At 37.4% G+C, this 21623-nt stretch overlaps 1 protein-coding gene and 1 long non-coding RNA gene across 3 annotated transcripts in view; both read left to right on the top strand.

The window, feature by feature from the left end:
* LOC100374935 (RNA-binding protein 42-like) overlaps window positions 1-21623 on the top strand; it is a 58798-nt gene extending 37175 nt beyond the window's left edge. Inside the window, exons 5-7 of one of the 2 annotated variants that reach the window (XM_085499026.1) lie at window positions 1833-1930; window positions 8560-8656; window positions 20882-21623. In XM_085499026.1, the coding sequence (XP_085355152.1) occupies window positions 1833-1930; window positions 8560-8656; window positions 20882-20994 (308 nt within the window). In that variant the 3' untranslated portion in view covers window positions 20995-21623. The remainder of the gene's footprint in view (window positions 1-1832; window positions 1931-8559; window positions 8657-20881) is intronic. The other variant, XM_085499027.1, reaches the window with a different exon arrangement.
* On the top strand, window positions 12175-17411 carry LOC146742794 (uncharacterized). Its single transcript, XR_014929457.1, has 2 exons — window positions 12175-15676; window positions 17186-17411. It is a non-coding gene; the product is annotated as an uncharacterized LOC146742794 (long non-coding RNA).

Below are 21623 nucleotides of genomic sequence, written 5' to 3'. Positions count from 1 at the left end.
GCATAATAATTCATAATTTTTTGGTTCTAATCACATTTCAATTAAACTTGGAGACATAGATTTTCTGTTACATTGCGCAGACCTCATTAGTTTTACACTCAAATCTGGTCATATTAATTTTCTGATTTGCATAATTAGTTTTCAGCTAAGTAATTTCGAATTATATTTAATGTGTCTCCAATACTCTCAGCACATGGGAGTTCTTTCTAAGCTTTCTTTGATTTGATATGCGGCTATTTTATTCTATAATGATGCGGAATTGATGCAAAGCATATACCATGCAAATGTGAAAACAATACTGTTCAAATGCGACAATGAAGTGAAAAATGTAAGGAGCTATGTGACTTGCCCACTGTATGTAATGCAATTCTTTGTTATTAATAATATTTTTGACTCCTGTGTGCGAAGCACAAAAAGGGAGTCTTTGCAGTTAGTGTGTCTGTTCCATCGATATCTCAAGAACCAATGTTCGGATTTCAATGAAACTTGGTATATAGCTTGTCTGGGGCAATGCGCAGATTTGATTAGTTTTTGGTTGACAGCCATGCATATTAATGAGCTCATCTGCATAATAATGTGTGAATTTTAAGCTATTTCAGTTATATCTCAAGAAGCATTAAAACGATTTTTATGTAACTTGGTAAGAATGTTACTAATGATTGGCTGCTGCAATTCATTGTTGTATTTTACATTTTAATTAAAATTTAGCATTTTTTATGTATTTTTTTATTATTTTTTTTTTACGGGCTGCAGGGTTTTAAGCCATCGTAGATGTTTTCGAAACGAAAATTAGCGAATAGGTTTTGTTTCGAGCCACTTAAAATGTCCTGTGTGTATTTTTGGTTGGTACTCATCGCGTGCGACATGTCCCAGATAGTGTCAATTTATACGCAGTAACAAATGAGACGCATTGAGGATTACTTTGAATTTTATGTACCGAGAAGTACGTCTGCCGTAAATTATTAATATTTGTTATGGTACTGAGCTGTACGATGGTTGTAATTTTACCATGTCGATTTCCGGGATATACGAACCAATCCAAAAGATTGTGATGCCTTCCTTATTAATATACGTAACTGAAAATAAATAAATATTTATTGACACATATATTGATATTAAGATAGTGGTTTGAATTTTAGACATTTAGTTTGTGATTGTTTGTCAGAAATTTACATAGTAGTTCTTGCTACTTTACGTTTTCCGTGTTAACTAAATTTCTAAAATATTTTTAAATGCCCTATAAGTTTATTTTGGGCATTTATTTGTTTACTCTTTTCGTTGCGTTTCATTTTCCCCAATGTTTTATGAATTATTTCAGTTTTCTTTTTAATGTTTCAATTTTGTGTAGACTTTTTATGCATATTTTTAAGTAGGCTTATTGTAGGTATACGATGTCTATGTGTGTAGATGATTACTGGTGGCTCCTTAATAATAGTTTATTCATAATTTGTTTATCATTTTCAAATATTCCCGAATATTACATCATGATCCCTATTCCCTCAGCACACAGGAGTTCTTTCTAAGCTTTCTTTGATTTTCTTTATTTGATTACAAATGCAACCTATCTACATGTATTACACTCATTTGGAAGTTTAGATATGTACATGTAGTGATTACATGGTATTGACAATGGTGTAATTCACATTTCACATATTATCATTTGTCTATCCTGCTATGTCCGCTGTGCCTAGACACATTTTAAAACTAACTCACATTTTTTTCATGGTGACTTCAATCTTATTTACTACATGCTTGGTTTGACCACAAACTAAGTATGAGTATTGAGTATCAGTAAATATCATGTGTTAACTTTTCTGTTTTTTTTTTAAAAGATGATTTTAGAATATTCTGTGGTGATTTGGGAAATGAAGTAACCGATGAACTATTGACCAGAGTTTTTGGTAAATACCCTTCATTTTTAAAAGCAAAGGTAAGCCAGTCTGAAATGAGCTTGTGTGTGATGTAGTATGGTACTCTAGAATTGGGTAAGGGGCTCTCAAATCTTTTGAATTTATTTCTCTAGTCATGGGTACATAACATATGCATGTTATATTATTTTGTAATCTGATTTTTCAACATCAAGCAACTGTTGTCTCTTTGAAAGTCAAATTCACTACGTTCAATTACCCACCATAGACTCCGGTCAGTCAAAATGACTATTTTGAACTGTAGGCATTAATCAGCGATTCTTCCAATGACGGAGAGATACATAATCTAGGTCAGGGGAAGCCCCATGACATGCAGTGTTTATAATCAGAATTAACAGCATAGGACCCGCATCCGAAATGCTATTTTTGCTTTGGCTGCATGTGGGGTTCAAGGTTTTTGCCTTGAAGGTGATTGTTTTTCACTGGAGGCCTGGGATGTTTTTCAGAGCCATGCAAAATCGCTGAGACTGATCGTGTCGCTCGTATTTTCACAGCAAGGTAGCGCGTCCAGTAAAAATCAGTTAAAGTGAGTTGCCTGTTGGCATGAGTGGAAAGTCCTCACACTCGGCTTCCGGTACTTCGTGTACTGAGACGTCGAGTAGGAGGCCCGATGGTTGAGGTACCGATATTTTTCGACCTCTCCCCGCTGATCGGAGGGCATTCTCACAGTCTGTGTTTTCAGGCAATAATTTACCTGATTTTACTGGCTACAGCGAGACTGTGCCCCTGGAGGTCTTTCCTTCTATGGGGCCCGTTGCTGGTCCCTTTGTAGATCCGTCCTCTCACGACGTAGGGTTTGCCTCTGAATTGAGGGCTTCAGTCGAAGGACAGTCGGGGCAAATTGCGTCCCTGGCAAGCAGGGTAGATCAGATGCAGTCGGAGCGAGCTGTCTCCACTGCGGCCCCTCGGTCGGCGAGCATGAAGAAAAAGCATCGCTCGCATTCAAAACATGTCTCTTCCGGGGAACCCCCCCACTCCCAGTCGTGACTCTCCAGCTGATTTGGGTGAGGCCGAGGCTCAGGCTAGTTGCACCTGGTCTCCTCTGGGACCTCGGGCACTAAATGCCAACGGGGATGCTGGCAGCCGAGCCTTCGATTTCAGGGCAGGGCTTTCGGGTCAGGGCACACGTTGCGCCTCCCCCCTTACTTTCAGCCAGCCAGAGTTTGTCGCATGGGACCGGACTCAGGAATTTACCCTTGGGTCCAGGCTCCACTGTTGGATTTGGCTCCCTTCTTACCGACCCACAGGCGTCCCCAAAGGAAACCAACGCTGTCATGAAATATTTCACATATTTATGTTGAAAGGAGACAGTTCGCTCGCGCCGGATACAGCTTGTACCTCGGGTGGTCTTCCATCTGTAACGACTCGGTGAGCCATGCCGTTGTGGTGATGTGGAGTATCATTGATCTTAGTGATACGATGTATATACCCCACCCTTGATCCTAAGGCAACCACTTACTGTTGCTTCAACTTACTGTTGCTTCATCGCTTATGGGATCACAGGTGTCGGGATCCAAAGCAACCTCGTCAACACGTCTTCCTATGTCCGGCCGAGTGCTGAGTGGGGCGCAGACGGTGTTGATGGGTAGACGTTGGTCAATAGCGGAGGAGGTAATGCTTAAGGGGGTGGGTGGGGTAAATCTTATGCAACATTTTCCGCTGGACCAAATGCTATCCGGTCAGTGTGGTTTCAGGATCAGACCCCAAAGTGTGGGATGAGACAAAATGCCCAAACCGCGTATCCCAGGCGTCACATTTACTGGTGTGCCCCCGCACATCTACGTGCGACATCCCCTAGTGTCACCTGGCTCTCTTGGCCGGGGCTACTACTGTGCAACGAGACGCGGTCTTAGACGAGTGTGTTTTCGCCAGCAAACTGAGTCATGGGTACATCTTCCTCCCTCTTTGTTGGGGAGATGGCGGTTGCAGTCTCGGAGCTTTGGAGTGCAACGAACCAGGTGGTTCAGATCGAATCCGCTAGCTAGTTGCCCACTGCCAAGGGTAAACGGAGGGCGCCCCAATCACAGAAAACACAATGCCGTGAGACGACGTCCGTTAGCCAGAGTCAGCCAGGAGGCAAGCGCTCATACCCTTCCACGGGAGGGAAGAGTAGCTGCGCGCCCCAGGGAGGAATGGACCAGGCAGTGTTCTCCCCAGGCCTTTCAAGCACTGCGAGTCTGCGTCGCTTAGACAAATAGCCACGTCACTTTTGTTTCGCCCATGATGCGATGCTTAAAGTGCCTGTGAAATGGCTGCTATTTTCACACCTGAAATTATTCATTGATACATAAATATTATTAATTTTCTAAGCATCAATTATTTTTTTTAACTGAAAAAATGCGTTTTAAACTCAGTCTACGGCAACTTTATTGTTGTGTATTTTAAAAAGAGGCTCCTCATTAGCTTCTCATTTGCATACAGAAATTCCCCCTGTGACGTCAGAAGGGAAAGTTGCTGGGTAGCTTGCATTGCCGATTCTTATTCCATAAATTATTGCGCAGATCAAGCTGCAAGTAAAGGCAACAAAGGTATGAATTCAACATTCAACACCAATCACCGAACAATTCAGACACTTTTAGCCTGCGAAAATGAAAACAACCTGAGGGCTGCTTAATTACCTGTTTGTTCGATGCTTCGTTTTTATGTCATTATCAAAATTACTGCTACCTTTCACATAACACGAGTGGTCTCTATAAAGCGATAATCAGGTTCGCAAAAAAACTTTTTTCGTTATTTTCATGGCTTTCGTCCACCGATTTCGCACCTTCGGATCGATTGGAAACGTGTAAATACTTACACTATGACTATACGCATTACTGCAACCGCCCATAACTCAACGTTTAACCATCCTAAATTTTTGTTTGTGAAAACTACTTCTAAAAATTCGCTCTCTCAAAAATAAAATTAAATACTGTAAAAACTCGAAAATTTCGACCGGTTTTAAATAATTTGTGTTGGAAATGTGACGTGTTTTTCGAGTCAAAATTAAGGTGCCTTTTCGGACGGTCAAATTTTTCAGAATAGAAATCAGCAAATGAAAAAAAATGGGGATGATAGACAGTGTGCTTCGTTAGTTTAAAAAAAATGCAATGTCCGTCAATTGACGTAAACTTCAGCAAGGTAGTGGCCGAGTTGTAGGCTAAACAACTCAAAATCAAAACAAAGTCATTAATCAGTGAGTATTATGACAAGGAAAACAAAACATCAAGACGCGGAGAAGAGGTCAGCACAAAACTAATAGGTCAAAAGACAAAGCTGTCTCGCACTACATAGGAAAACTTGCGAATGTTCGAAGTACAGGTACCCATTGGACAAAAGAGACATGGAAGTTTAGCAACTGGGATAATTTGTATCTCCCCGACCCAGTTCAATGTATCCGGTTCGAATCAAAGCTCACGTGTCCCTTATTTGAGGAACCAGATTCTGTCGTAAATTTGCCCTTGGATTAAAAAATAAAATGGGATTTAAGAAAATAAAATGGGACTTTTAAGGTGTATTTTGGCATCATTTTTTGGACATTTCAATCATTCCTGGCGGCTAAAATAGAGTCTAAGTTTTACAGTAGTCACTGACGCCTATTCAAGAGTATGATGTTTATTGTGACTAGCGTGAATGGGTAAGCTTCGTTTCGACAATGAGCTGTTATCACTGTAAACAATGTTAAATTATTCTTCAAATGCCCAGTTTATTTTTTAAAAACAACTAATTTTTTGATTTAAAAAAAAATCATGCCGTTTTCGCATCAAAATCCAAGCCAAAAGATCATACTACAACATCAATCTTTTCCACATTGCGTTCAATAACATTAACATATTTAAATAATTAAATTTTTGATTGGTTAATTAGCGATTTGACCTATTTGACCTATAAGAACATGGCGGATATCCTACATCATTGAGCGTTTATATGAGACCGGAATCATTTGCTTACGATGAAACTAAGTTGACTTTTATTTGTATTTCATAACAATTCAACAAATTTATTAGTCCCCATTCGGACGAAGTCTGTCGGTAATTCTGTCTCCATGCATCCGTGCGTCCGTCCAGAGTCATATCTCTAAATCCCTTGGACCGATTCCGTTCATTCTTTGCATGTACCTAGTACTTTATGTGGGACATATGCACATGCAGTGGTTTAGCAATTCGATTCAAAATGGCCAACTGGCAGCCATCTTGTTTTTTGAAAATGTTGTATTTTGGTCATGCTTTGTCAGTTTTCATTCAAACTTGGTACATAGATTAGACATGTTAGGATACATGTTCATGACAATTTGTTTCAAAATCTAGGAAAGAATGGCCGATTGACAGCCATCTGACTTTTTGGCCTTACTACTATATTTCCACAATTTATATACCATTTTCATTTGTATTTGGCACATACATCATACATATCAGTGTGTCAAAGATGTGTAATCAGATCAAAGATGGCCGAATAACGGCCGTTTTTATTTTTGGCCATATTACTACTACACGGAACACGCGTTTTGATGTAAATAGACAATTTTTTGTATACGCCACTTGGAACTCAAGTTTCAAGGACACGCTTGCGACAGCCCCTCCGCTTTAATATGACGAGCACAAAGAGAACTTTCAAAAATTTAACGAGGACTGTGTCATTTTCAATGAAATGTTTTTTGTACATTATTATAATCACTACTGAGTAATAATCAACAATTGTGAAACGCAGCATGCCTGGATTTTGCAACCATGATCATTTGCTTCTACGCAATGCAGTTGTGTTCGTTTTTATTTGAAACTTCATTTAGAATATACTTTCGTTACCAATAAAATAAAATCTCAATCAGAAATTCGGATTCACGCCTTCTGGGAAAGTCCTGTTTGTGTTAGTGTGTCTGTCTGTGTGTCTGTGTGTGTGTCTGTTCCACTGATATCACAAGAACCATACATTGATTTTTGATGAAACTTGGTGCAAAGATGCGCAGATTTGATTAGGTTTTGGTAAAAATCCATGCATATTAATTACCTAATTTGCATGATAATTTTTTTTAGCTGTTCCATGACTGTTCCACTAATATCTAAAGAACCACTCATTGGATTTTGATGCTCCAAACTAATGTGCAGATTTGATTAGTTTTGGGTAAAAATCTATGCAATATTAATTACCAAATTTGCATAATGATGAATAAATTTTCAACTTTTCCACTGATATCTCAAGTACTAACCATCACATTTCAATAAAACTTGGTACATAGATGTTATAGGACACTGCACAAACCTGATATCAGTACATAGTAATTACCTAATTTGCATAATTAATACATTTTCAGCTTTTGATATTTCAAGTAGTAATCATCACATTTTAATGAAACTTGGTACATAGTTACTTAAGGACTGTGCAGACCCCTGATTAGTTTTGGGGTAAATATTTGTGCATATTAATTACCTTATTAACATAATTAGTTAATTTTCAGCTCTTTGCCTGATATCTCAAGTACTAATCATCATATTTCAATGAGACTTGCTAAATAAATCTTCTAGGACTATGCAGAGACCTGATTAGTTTTAATTGGATATTAATTACCTAATTTGCATAATGTTCCACTGATATATAAAGAAACTATGCAGAGACCCAATTAGTTTTTGGTAAATATTTATGCTTATTAATCACCTAATTAACATAATTAATTAACACTGATATCTCAATTACTGATTATCACATTTGAATAAAATTTGGTACATACTTGGGTACATGTAAATGCTCTAGGACAATAGACAGGCCTGATTAATTTTGGGTAAAAATTTGTTCATATTAATTCTCTAATTAGCATAATAATTCATAATTTTTTTGTTCTGTTCATATTAGTTATCTGATTTACATAATTAGTTTTCAGCTTTTCCATCAATATCTCGTGTACAAGTACAAGTGATTTTGAATTAATTTTTAATGTGTCTTCAATACTCTCAGCACACAGGATCTTTCTAAGCTTTCTTTGATTTTCGTTTGGGGGAAAACCAAAACTTGTTGCAATTTTCGAATAAGAATAAGTTGGCAATATTTAGTGGAGTCAAAAATCTGGAGGTAAATAAAATACTGAAACCCGGTAAATAATCACTCGCTCTAATTTTTAGAAGGGCCGAAATTTTAGAGTTTTAGGGTAATTGAACGCAGTGAATTTAGGCAGAGGGTTCTCCAAACCCGTCTATTCACATAGTTTATAACCATCATAGACTCCATACCCCCACAACCACCCCACTTTTTCTGTAGCGTTGGTCTAAGTCCTTGATGCGGAGTGATAGGAACCAGAGTGAATAGCCAGCTGTAATGGCTCCGTCATATGGCCTTGGTCACATGGTTTGTTCCTATTCTATGGTGTGGATAAAATACCACAAAATAGGCATTGTTGATTATATCAAATATTTAAAAAAAAATAAAATCAGTTGCAGAAGTTGCGCATGGCAACAACATTATATCAATACATGTTTTGAGTACCGGTAATATCAATTGGTTCAGATTGATATAAAACTCTTGTGGTAATAATGAGTGTCTGCAGACATCAACCAAAGAAAATATATCTTGGTATTTGAAATGATGAATAAAAAAAGTGTGTTTAACATCAAATATCTAAAATGGGTTTGACATTTAATGAGTATTTTTTAATTTTTACATGCAGGTAGTTCGAGATAAGAGAACAAATAAAACTAAAGGTTTTGGTTTTGTTAGCTTTAGAGATCCAAATGATTTTGTAGCAGCTATGCGGGAAATGAATGGTAAGTGCAATCAATGCTTTTATACACACTAATATCGGCTAATTTAATTAGCATTATAAAACAAAAGTCTGTGTCCCCAATTAATGAAATTGTTAACCCCATTGTAAGTGGGGTTCCCACAATGGATTGGGGAGGTATTCAGATTACATGTATTAGGGTATCTATTTGGACTAGTACCGGATGCTGCCGTAAATTCGCCCAGGGCCGTTAAACGGCAGTTCAGATTTAAAAAAAAAAAAATGCGACCAAGAAACCGCCCAGGGCGATTTTTTGGCAGTTTTTTAAGGTGTTATTTTAATCTTCTCTGATGCCTAAAAGTTTCGCCGTAGTCATTGACGCCTATTCAAGAGTATTGATGTTTATTGTGACTAGCGTGAATGGGTTAGCTTTGTTTCGACAATGAGCTGTTATCACTGTAAACAATGTTAAATTATTCTTCAAATGCTCAGTTTATCTTTTGAAAACAGCTAATTTTTTTATTTAAAAAAAATCATGTCGCTTTCCCATCAAAATCCAAGCCAAAAGATCGTATTTAAATGAGCTATGGTAATTTGAACAAGTTGGCATCATCCATCGTGTTCATTGGTTAATTATCGATTTGACCTGTCAGGTCAAAGAACACCATTGCAGGTCAAAACATGGCGAATATTCATTTCAACAGCATCGAGTGTTGAAAATACGATTGGAATCGATGAAATAAGATGAAATTTAGATTTGGGTCGTGTTTGTGCTTCACGTTACCAGCTTCTTCTCACACATGTGTGATCCAATTCAGTTCAGAGTTGGTACAGAGACAGGAATTGATGGTGTTATTAGGCACATCAAGTTATTTTTTCAATTCTTCAAAGTTTTACTGTGTTTTTCTTTGATTTTTAACATTTTTCCTTCAAAATTGCTGGAAAATCCGACTTTTCCCAAAATTACCCGAATTTAATCTGAGTTTTGATGACGCATGCGCAGTTCTCGTCTCTGTGGAAATCAGTCATTTTTGTGTGAGGATATTGTATTACGAAATTGTATCTTTATTTGCGCAACGCTTCTATGGACAAAATTCTGTCTCACCATTTTCAAAGGTAAGAAACTGTGCTTATTATGGTATTTATACACTTTGTATTATCGTTTGTGTCTCGGGTTTGATGATCGTGAGAAACTCTTGCTAACCTGGTGATAGCTGCAGTTCTGTAGCTCACTTGGTTTTGCTGTCGGTTATTTCGTTCGTCGTTGTGTTAATGCGAAACCATGGAGCTACAGTTCCATCCTATGCGAGTTACCCTATTTTACCGAACTGTAATCATTATTTTCGCCTCAAGGTCTACCTTTCTACTGCCGATGGGTCCCGAAACTATTTCATCGATTATTTTGAGGGCAAACTACAGCGAAATCCCTGTGTTTGCTGCCATCATGAATAAGTTATCGTGACGTCACGAGGTGTCATAGTTTTCCCATTTCACGCGGTTTTCGTCGTGAAATCGGCCAATTTCGGACCATCGCCCACAAAATAATTGATGAAATAGTTTCGGGACCCATCGACAGTAGAAAGGTAGATACTTGAGGCGAAAATAATGAAAAAAAAAACGGCTATTACGGCCCGACCTGATTTCAGTTCAGTAAAATATTAGTAAAATATATATGAATATCTTGACAGTATGGTTTGATAAATATAGTAGAATTGTTGAAAATCAGAGTGGTTTTAGAAAGGAACGAAGCACATTAGATATATGTTTATTCTGAGCAAAATTATTGATAAATATGTATTTCATCTCAATAGTTGATTATATTGTGCTTTTATAGATTATGAAAAAGCATTCGATAGGATCCACCATATTTCACTATGTTATAAATTAACAAAGGCAGGAATGAGAGGCAGACTATTAACAACTTTGTTCTCAATGTATACACATGTTAAGGCAGTAGTTAAAACCCCACATGGTGTGACTGATCTGTTTAAAATTGGAACAGACCTGCAACAAGGTTCAGTTATTTCCCCATTATTTTTTTGTTTTTATATAAATGATATAGAAGAAGCTCTTACACAAGGTGTTGAAACTGTAATCTATGTAAACACTTTAAAATTAATGTATATATTATATGCTGATGACCTCACATTATTTAGTAAATCTCCCATTGGTCTACAGCGTCTTCTAAATAGATTAGCAAATTACTGTAAAAGATGGAGGTTAACAGTAAATTTGAATAAATCAAAAATTGTTGTTTTTCGCAAATCGGGTAGACTAAAGAAATCTGAAAAGTGGTTTTGGAATGGGAATGAAATTGAAATAGTCTCAAAATATTTGGTATCAGGCCCAAAAACACATTGCTGAACAAGCAACGAAAGCCATGCACAGTATTAAAAGTATTCTTTATAAATATGATGGGTTCAAACCAGCTATTGCGTTTCGTGTTTTTGACTGCAAAATTCTCCCAATCCTGCTTTATGGCAGTGCAATATGGGGAACACATAAATCTTGCGATATAGAAACAGTTCATCATAAATTTTGTAAATTTGTTTTAGGGGTACACCCAAAGGCCACAAACTCTGCTGTGAGGGGGAGTTGGGAAGACATTTAATTAGAACACATGTGAACAAAGAAATAATTCGGTATTGGTTAAAATGTATAGGTGGTGATTCCTCTGTTTTAGTAAAAGAATGTTATGGCTATCAATATGATAGGGTAGAAAGGGGATTTAATTGTTGGGTAACATATGTTAAGGATTTGTTATGTAATTTTGGTTTTGCACACGTATGGGAAAGCCAGTATGTGAATAACCCAAATTGTTTTCTGCTACAGTTTAACCAACGGTGTCTAGATATTTCCCAGCAACAGTGGCATGATCAGATTGGTAATAGTTCAAAATTATGCACTTATTCTAAATTTAAAAAATTATTAGCCGGGAAAAAATATCTGGATTCTATCACCATAAGTGTTTTTAGAAAATCTCTCACTTGTTTTAGGATATCTGCTCATGATCTCATGATTGAAAAGGGTAGGGCATTGGAAATACCACTTGACCAAAGATTGTGTCCTCTTGGTTGTAATCACATTGAAAACGAGTTCCACTTTCTATTACAATGTTCTATATTTGAGGAAATTAGAACTCGTTTTATAGACAAGTTTTACTATTGCCCAGCGCTTGAATGGAAATTTATTTTGCTACTGCAATCTGAAAATACACATACAAAACAAAATCTTGCAAAATACGTATTCTACTCTTCACAAAAACGTCATAGTTTGTTGGAAGGAAATTTAACTGAAATATAAATTTAATTTGGTATTCATATGTGAAGTATAAAAACAGAGCGCATCTATTGGACGAACATACCCAAGGTATATGGCCCCTGCATTAGTTTCGGGACTGCCATATCAACCGGCTCTAGCTAAAAGCAGTGCACTTAGCACTACCACACTTTCTACCCGTAGTTCAAGACCACAGAGTCCTGCTCTCCACAGACAACACAGCGGTGGTCTCCTTCAACAAGGAGGGGGGGGGGGCAGTCTAGCAGATGCCCTTTCAAGGCGGCTTCGTCTCCAGAACACGGAGTGGCAGATACTGCAATGGGTAGCCTCCAGGCTGTTTTGGCTGTGGGACGGTCCAAAGATAGACTGGTTTGCCACACCCCTGAATGCCAAGCTCCCTATTTAAGTAACACTCCTGCTGACTGCAGACGAAAGTCTTGTCTGAGCGGGCTGCCAACGTCCTGGCCAGGGCAAACAAGGATCCCACCAACGCTGCCTACAATTTAAGGTGGCGAACATTAACTGATTGGTGCAGCGGAAGGTAGATCGATCTATGCCCATCCTTCTATTGGCCAGGTCGCAGACTCCTTCGTCCAACCGTTTGACGAAGTGGGTTTGTCCAATGCAGCGATCGTTGCTACAGGTTGGCCTTGTCTGATTGTCCTATTATTAGGAGACTATTTACTGCTTTCCATATAAGAGGCCGAGACCCTGTACACGGGAACCGCCCAACTGGGATTTGTCGGTTGTGTTGTCCGCTCTAAGCAGACCGCCCTTTGAGCCTTCCTGATCAGCACCACTCAAATTTTTGACATGAAAAACAGTCTTCTTATTGGCCCTCGCTTCAGGTAGGCATTGGTTGCAACTGGGGGCATTGTCCTTCTCGGACGAGTGTGCCGCCGAACAATCAAGTTGTGCTAAAGACACAAATCAGGTTTCTTGCAAAGAACCAAATCCCAGTACCCGATCCTCAGCCGATCATCATCCCCGGCTGTCAAATATTGTCGACCCGGATGGTCAGGAGGAATTGCTTCTCTGCCCGGTTTGAGCAATAAGTTGCTATGAAAACCGTACTAGGGATTCGAGACGGGGTGCCAAGCACATGTAGGCAGGATAGGCCGGCCTGCCCAACTTCCATCGCCAGGTGGATTACTGTGACTGTATTAGAGATATATAATAACTTCCTTGACACAGAGCTTGCAGAGACACCAAGTACGAGCGCATGAGGTCTGTGCGATTGCTAACTCACTAGCGCTAGTGTCAGAAACCTCCTCGAACATATACTGAGGGCAGACTTCTGGAGAACGCAAACGTCTTTATCAATTACTACCTAAGAGACACCCAATCAATTGAGGAGGGCTTCGTTAGGTTGGATCCCGTCATAGCGGGTCAGACTCTGGTTGCTGACCCAGCCCGAACGACCACAAGGGTTCCTGCGCATAGGCAATAAGTCGGTCTCAACATCTTTGCGGACAAATTTCTCTACTGTCAGCACTCCTTGGAAGTTTCCTCATGCAGAACTGTTTCGGTTTTTACTTCGAAAGCATACTACCCCCTGAATTGGATTTTGGTTTGGGTCTAGCTTTCTCAGGCACACCAAACCCTGTCACCGTAGCAGCATTTATGGTTTTTTGCTCCGGGGACAGCACAGGCAAAGTAAGACACCACCCTCTTTTGGCGTCTTAGCTAGGTGATGAGTGGTAGTTGTAGAGTGTATCATCCCGGACTGGGAAAAAAGACTCATCATTTTCTGTTTGCTCGGAAAACCCAGCGTCTGACTATAATTCAAAATAGTCATTTTGACTGACCGGAGTCTATGGTTGGTAATTGAACGTAGTGAACTTAGACAGAGGGTTCTCCGAACTCGCCTATACACATAGTTCATACCCACTATAGACTCCGGGTTCCTCCCAACCACCCCACTCTTTTCGTAGCATTGGTCTGGTCCTCAGTGCGGAGAGAAAGGAACCAGAGTGAAGGTCAAGGTGAGGTGGCGTGACATAACCTGGTGGTCCGTGACGTAAGGAAAAAGAATCTTGGGGTTATGGGGATTCCCCTGACCTAGATTTTATCTCTCCGTCATTGGCAGAATTGCAGATTAATGCCTGCTGTTCAAAAAAATCATTTTGACTGACCGGAGACTATGGTGGGTATGAACTATGTAAATAGGTGGATTCAGAGAACCGTCTGCCTGAATCTGAACCTATCTAAGCTATTCTAAGCCTGTCTAAGCAATTAATAAACACAACTGTTTGTATCCTTGCATACAGTATATTGTCATGTATGAACTAAAACACCCTTAATATAATCTAATTTTTAATCCAGTGCAAAAAGTGCAAAAGGCAGTACTTTCAGTTGTTTGTCAGTATTAAAGTGGGGAGCATGTGCTTAGGCCTTCGTTGACCCCATGCAACGCTGGATGAGTGTAGAAAATCTGCACCCATATGTTAATATAGAGCGACCATCATTGGTGCACAACTTTCATTAATAACAATTCTGCAAGAGCAGCTCCAATGAATCAGCAAGTAAAGAATTCAACTCTTTATGAAAAAAAAATATGCTCTTTTTGTTTGCATTTTTAATGTGCTGATCCAATATATATTTCAGTTTTATTTCTATGTTGGTATTTGTTTTGTGCACTCTAAGTTGTTAAAGCAATCACACAAACTACTGAATTTTGAGATCAGACTCGCCACTCGCAGTGCTCACATGACAAACCCCTCCCCATTAAGCTATTTTATTTATATCTAAGGAACTATTAAATATATTTCATATGTGGTATATATGAAACTAGGTGCACAGAAGATTTTGTGTGAGAAATCTGTGCATAATAATTTATACAATAATTAGCTAAATTTACACCTGATATCTCATGAACTGATCTACTTATTGAAATTCATAACTCAGAGCTCCATGCACAGATAAATTGCAAATCGTGTACAGAAGCAATTACATTGTAGTTTGATTCCCCAAGCACACAGGAGTTCTTTCTATGCTTTTTTTGATTTATATTTACCGTGATATGACTCCGGCTGTCTCTAATACAGCACTCGCTGTAGCATCACTAAGATCATCAACCCTTTTTTATTGTGAGATGACTCGGGCAGCCTGTATTTTGTTAGAAATTAACGAAGCGTGATATGATGCATCACTGAAATTGACGCCCATGCATTTTTATATTATTATTATATATTATATATTTTATATTGTTTTATATATATTGTCATGATATGACACTTTTTATCTACACCCTTTGCTGCCCATGCATTTTTTAGTTCCCGCTCCGACGGTAGTCCGAAAGGGGAAGTAGTGTGTGCGTGGTCATATTTCAGACATGCTTTGATGGATTCTTTTCAAATTTGGTACACATACATGTCATGATGGTATATATATGAATTTGAATTTGTTTCGTGATTAGATCAATTTTGACAGTTTGGCGGCTATTTTAGACCCCAAAATGTGCAGATTCTGATTAAGGTGGACTATAAATTACATGCATTCAATACAAAGTTATTTTTATGTTGTTAAATTAATGTCAATAAAGTTGTATAATTATGTTGATTTGTCAGAATGTTACCTTTATTTGTATTTTGTTTGATATCTTGATTTGAAAATGATAGCAATAAATATTATCAATATTTCAGGCAATGTGTTCCAATGTTGCATCTTGGGAGGAGATTTGCTTAAGTGAGGTCAATGGTAACACACCTCATGTTCGGTCCATGTTTACGGATGCCTATTGTCACTTCGCGATATTTAAGACTGAAGATCACTAAATTATTTGGTAAGTACATCGTAGCAATTTGTTTTTTTATTTACTGAGTGCAGGGGTTTATGTTATTTAATTAATGCATGCTGCAATAATATTTTTGCTTGTTTGTTTATCTATCAAGACAGTTATCTATTTCAATTTGTGTTGGCTAAAAAAATATTTTCTTGCGTTATATAAGTAGTCCTACGTATAATGCTGTGTTGATCGGGTCTAACTAATAGACAATGCCATTTCACGCTGTCCTACGCATGCAGTCGCGGTTGTTTTGTAATCAATCGTCACAAATAGCGACTATGCATTGGAACATGACTGTTTGGAAGTATTCAAGATAATCGTTCTGGTTTGATTATTACAATAAAAAAATATTGATCCAACAGTATCATTTGATTACAATTTTAAGTGCCGTTATGAGAGACACTGAATAACTTTATTCAAAATGCCCTATCTGAGGAGGTACGTCCGCCATTTTGAGAGATTAGCCAGAATGTTATGTCATCAGTAGTGTAGACTGTAATTTGTGAATGAAATATAGCCCAGAGACAACATGGAATAGTCAATTAAATGGTAAAAATAGAAGTTTATTTTGATTCTAGTCTTTTTATTGTGAAGACGCTAAAAGTTAATTTTTTCTATCCATTTTCGAAATGACTGTAAAGTGGAGGATTGTCGGTCTGTGTTATGATACTAAGCCTCCGATACAGTCCGTGTACACAGGACTAAAATATAAGATGATATGTTTGTAAGCAACGATATGGGATTTGTATTGTTGCGGATCGACTAAGGTAATTTGTTTGATGCCCGTAGCCAATGGTCAATAGACTGCACATCCGTCTATGTATTAGTGCAATTGTATTTGATCACTGGCGCTCTCGTTTGTATTTTTTAACCAGTTATTATTTACAAAAATAATAATTTTGCGTAACTCTGTGTTTATCTAGCTGCAATTTTTAAATGACGTGAACTAGCTACTTTAATATTGTGACGATCTTTCATAATTTGCAATCAAACACGGCTCGGCGCCATCTTTGAATATCCTCGGGCGGAGCTACATCACAGTCCTTCCACGTTGCTAAGACGCGCACCACTGTACCATGCATTTCTATGGGTTATGTGCCCGCTGCTGTGGAATGCCGATTGAGTCAGTGAAAATTTTGAGAAAACAACACAAACTCAAATTTGAAGCAATGCTGAACAAGCAAATTTATATATGTTACACACGTAGGGCTAATCTTGTTTCACTGTTCAGAGGAGTCTCAACAATCACCTCAAAGTACCGTTTTCTGCGAGTTTTTGGCCTTTGTTTTCACCACGAGGGTTACCAGGCGATGAAAATGCCTGGATGTCCACCTCTGAGGATATAGTAGGTCACCTTGACACGGCGTCATCTGCTTCCAAGGTCACTTGTTTGAATCCATTTGTTTAAATGTGCGTATGGGAGAACTGAAATTGCTAGGTTTCAGTGGAATTATGTGAACTGTATATTGTTTGTTTGTAAAGTTTTTTTGTTTTTTTTCTTCACAGGATCTGGATTTGAAAGACAATTTTAATGGCTTATATCATGCAACAATACCACATAGTTCTGCAATATACACAAATCTATTACAGAAGATTTGCTGACTTCAATTAAAATTCTTCATTTATGAAACTTTTATTTTATCAAAAATATGTATATAGAACTATGTATTTAGACTTTCAATTTTTCACTGTACACAAAAAGAAGTTGGTAATAAAAACACTAACAACTTTTTTTCTGTGTGGATTTATGCAACTTTATTTGTACAATAAGAGAATGATTCTGTTGCTAACTGGTGATATAGAAGGCAGTGCTGGTCTTACTTCAAAGTGTGAAATAACGGGTCAAGATAAATTAGTGATTGCAAGTTATGCTCATTAAGATTCACATAACTATTTAGGTATCACCTCTGGAGTCAGTACATGTTTGACAAACAGTCTTAAAACCTTGGTATATTCAATGATTATGGATACTGCTAATGTCAGTACTGCTAACAGTAGGTTTATTGAAACACTTAAAATTCCTCAGAAGGAATTAAAATGGTTACACTAACTGCTAAAACATGTATATAAAAACATACAAATTTTACAAGAATTACTGTCTAAAGCACAACAATGGTTTAAAAAATAAATCAACAGACTACAATTCCAAAAAAAACTATTGATATATGTTGGTAATAATATTGAAAAAAATAGATGAAATAATAATAATAAAAACAGTATGACTATTGATAACATACTAGATATGGGACATATCATATTTATTTCAGTATGTATGTATTCGAACCAAATCATTCTGGGTGCCTTTCTGAAGTTGAATTTGATCTTGTCACTGCTTTTCAGACATTGGACACTGCATTGTAAAATGGTTTGAAAGTACTTGTACTTGATCAGTGTACTGTGGGTGGGTGGGTGGGGGTGTGTGTGTGCGTGCGTGCGTGTGTGCGTGCGTGTGTGCGTGCGTGTGTGTGTGTGTGTGCGTGCGTGCGTGCGTGCGTGCGTGCGTGCGTGCGTGCGTGCGTGCGTGCGTGCGTGCGTGCGTGCGTGCGTGTGTGTGTGTGTGTGCGTGCGTGCCAGACATACACAAACAAAATGGAGCCCCAAACAAGTGGCTCCACAATGTTTCATAATTTATATTAATATTTAATCGAATTTAAGTCAGGTTTGCGAAGCTTAGGTTTAGTATCGGGGAAGGTATGGTTCAGTTTATATTAATATAATTATACCATACCTTTCCCCGATACTAAACCTAAGCTTCGCAAACATTTCTATGTTCAGTCACGGGATATTCAACTCTAGTTTAATTAAACTTAGTTAAAGTGTAATTCTCCATTGTATTGCATTGTAATTGAGTTCAATTAAACTCCAATTAAAACACAACCCTATATAGGAACGTGTTTTAATCGTGTTCATATCGCAACTATATTAAAAGTTAATTCAACTATATTAAAAATTAATTCAATGGTGGCTCCACAATTCATGGGACACCTGTGTGTGTGTGTGTTCCATGACTGTTCCACTGATATCTAAACAACCACTCATTGGATTTTGATAAAACTTGGTATATAGAAGCTCTGAACTAGTGCTAGGTTTTGATTAGTTTTTGGTGAAAATTACCTAATTACTAATTACCTAATTTGCATAATGATTAGTAAATTTTCGGTTTTTCCACTGATATCTCAAGTACTAATCATCACATTTCAATGAGACTTTGTACATATATCTTTTAGGACTATCCAGAGACTTGATTAGTTTTAGGGCAAATAATTGTGCATATTAATTACCTAATTTGCATAATTATTTAATTTTCTGCTTTCACACTGATTTCTCAAGTACTAATTATCACATTTCAATGAAACTTTGTACATGGATGCTGTAGGACAATAGACAGACCTGGATAATTGTGGGTTAAAATCTGTACATATTAATTACTAATTTGCATAATTAACCTTTTTTAAGCTATCACACTGATATCTAAAGTACTAATTATTCCATTTCAATGAAACGTAGTACAAAGATGCTCTAGAACAATGTACAAACATGATTAGTTTGGGGTTAAATACTGTTTATATTATTTCCCTAATTAGCATAATAATTCATAATTTTTTTTGGCTCCAATCACATTTCAATAAAACTTGGTACATAGATGGTCTATTACATTGTGCTTTTCCATCACTATCTCAATCAAGTACAAGTAATTTAGAATTATATTTAATGTGTCTCCAATACTCTCAGCACATGGGAGTTCTTTCTAAGCTTTTTTTGATTTCTTATTTGTCATACTCAGTATGTACACTGTTTTGGTATTTCATCACGTAAATATATTTCTTGAATATTGTCAAGACCAAGTTTGGTACATGAGGATTAATTTAAACAGTTTGAATGGAAACTGTCATTTTCAATGACTTGCTATTTTTTTACCTTGATATAACTCGGGCAGTTAGAATTAAAAACACTGATGTACTTTGTAGGAAAAAAACACAGCACTCGCTGTTGTGTCACTGAAATCGACATCCATTAACACCCATTTACAAACCCATCAACATATATGCTGGCCGAGCTCGGGCTCTGGCCGAGACCAGTCACCGGCCGACTAAGAATCTGGCTGAATTTGGTGGTCACCTTGACATCTTCATCAAAGTCAAAAACATCAAAGTTAAAGTGGATGTCGCTGTCGCCGTCGAACACAGTCTCTACTGCTTAGTCCCGAAAGTCGTTGATGTCGTCGCAGACAATTTGGACTTAGCATTTATATTCTACGGATTTTGCTGACTGCCAACTTGGCACTGTCAGTTCATGTCTCGTCACAATAAAGAGCCAAGAAAAATGGGGTAGCTCTGCTCCGATGTCACACAACGCTTTTGTTTACAGTCTGTCAATCATCTTTGACCTTTAAGCATCTGCTTTACTGATTGGCTAAAAATGACATCACTACTCGTGTTTCATCATAGAGGTCAAGCAACGTTGCTCAACGCAAGTTCCAACGATTAGAATGCCTCACTACATGAATATCGTGGTGGACTTGAAAATAGGGTTGCTACTATATTGCAACATTGCTTTCATTGTCGATGACGCTAAAGCCGAGTACGACACTTGCTTTGCGACTCTCCATATGCTATAAGATTTCCAATAGTTTCTAAGGAAGCACAAGCCAAATGACCCTTTTTCAGGCCACAACATACACATGTATTTCAAAAATTACATTGGCCGTGAAGGCAGAGCGAAACTACCTATTTTGCTTTCACAGCTATTTCTCGTTCACCCCTCGTTTTATGCAATCAACAATTATTGGGGCTCTTACCTGGATAATTACGGTAGTTTTAAAAACTTTATATATATATATAATAATATAATATCATAATATAATATCATAGGTATATCACTAGTACTAGTAGTAGTTGTTGTTGCTTGATATCGCATTCCAGCTAACTCTCAAATTATATCCAGCCATTATACAGCAAACAAAAGCCTTCTGATACACTTAGACATTATCAGTGGGAAAACCATTTGAATAGCTGGACTGATTTTTGAGGGATACGACCCATGTATTTCCTATAATTCATAGGCAAAAGAAAGTATACAGCATGGACACTGATAAAACATAGAGGGCAGCATGCAACCAATTTGCGCATCTTCAATAAAAAAAAGGTCCGATATACATCTTTCATCTTTTATTCTCTATATTTTTTATTCTCTTTCCGTCAGGTAAATATGTTGGTAACAGACCAATTAAACTCCGAAAAAGTTCGTGGAGGGACAGAAATATTGAAATGGTGAAGAAAAAACAGAAAGAAAAAGAGAGATTGGGACTAAGATAATGCTTTCTTTATGTCAAGTCAATATACATAAATTATTTGAATGATATTGTTTTGAGACTCAAATTAGAAAACAAGAACTATTCATTTGGAACTTGTACGTTTTCTGATGGAGAAGGTAATGTGACTTCTAATATCACTAATGTAATGCTACTAAATTTATATTTTCTGATGTATCTCACTAAATAATTGAAATGCTATGAATTCATAGCCACATACAACCAACAACTTTTTGACAATCTTTAAGTTGTCATGTGAAGAATCATGTCTAAATAACATGATTATTTATGTACTTTGATTTTAAAAGAAATACAGCAGTGCTCCACCAAGAAAACATCACCAGTGTTTGAAGTCTCTCAAAATTGTTGACACAGAGGCAGGTACATGTAACTCCGATCTTACCCTGCCAGAATGTTAAATAGCTTTTATTCTGATTTCTTTCGACCTTGGGAAAATATTAACAAGTTTTAAATTCTGGCCAAGTTCAATTTTGGTATGTGTTTTATGTATATTGTTCAAAATATTGGTGAAATTTCACCTACAATTTTCTTCTTGCAGTTTCATCATTATTTTTTTTATTCAGGAATTCTGTAAAAAATGACTGGTTTTGAACATTAAAATCTTTCAACTTA

The sequence above is a fragment of the Saccoglossus kowalevskii genome, chromosome 5 (assembly GCF_978046115.1).
Source record: "Saccoglossus kowalevskii chromosome 5, keSacKowa6.1, whole genome shotgun sequence".
NCBI lineage: Eukaryota > Metazoa > Hemichordata > Enteropneusta > Harrimaniidae > Saccoglossus > Saccoglossus kowalevskii.
Note: the sequence above shows the minus strand (reverse complement) of the source record. Positions and strands in the feature narration are given on the sequence as shown.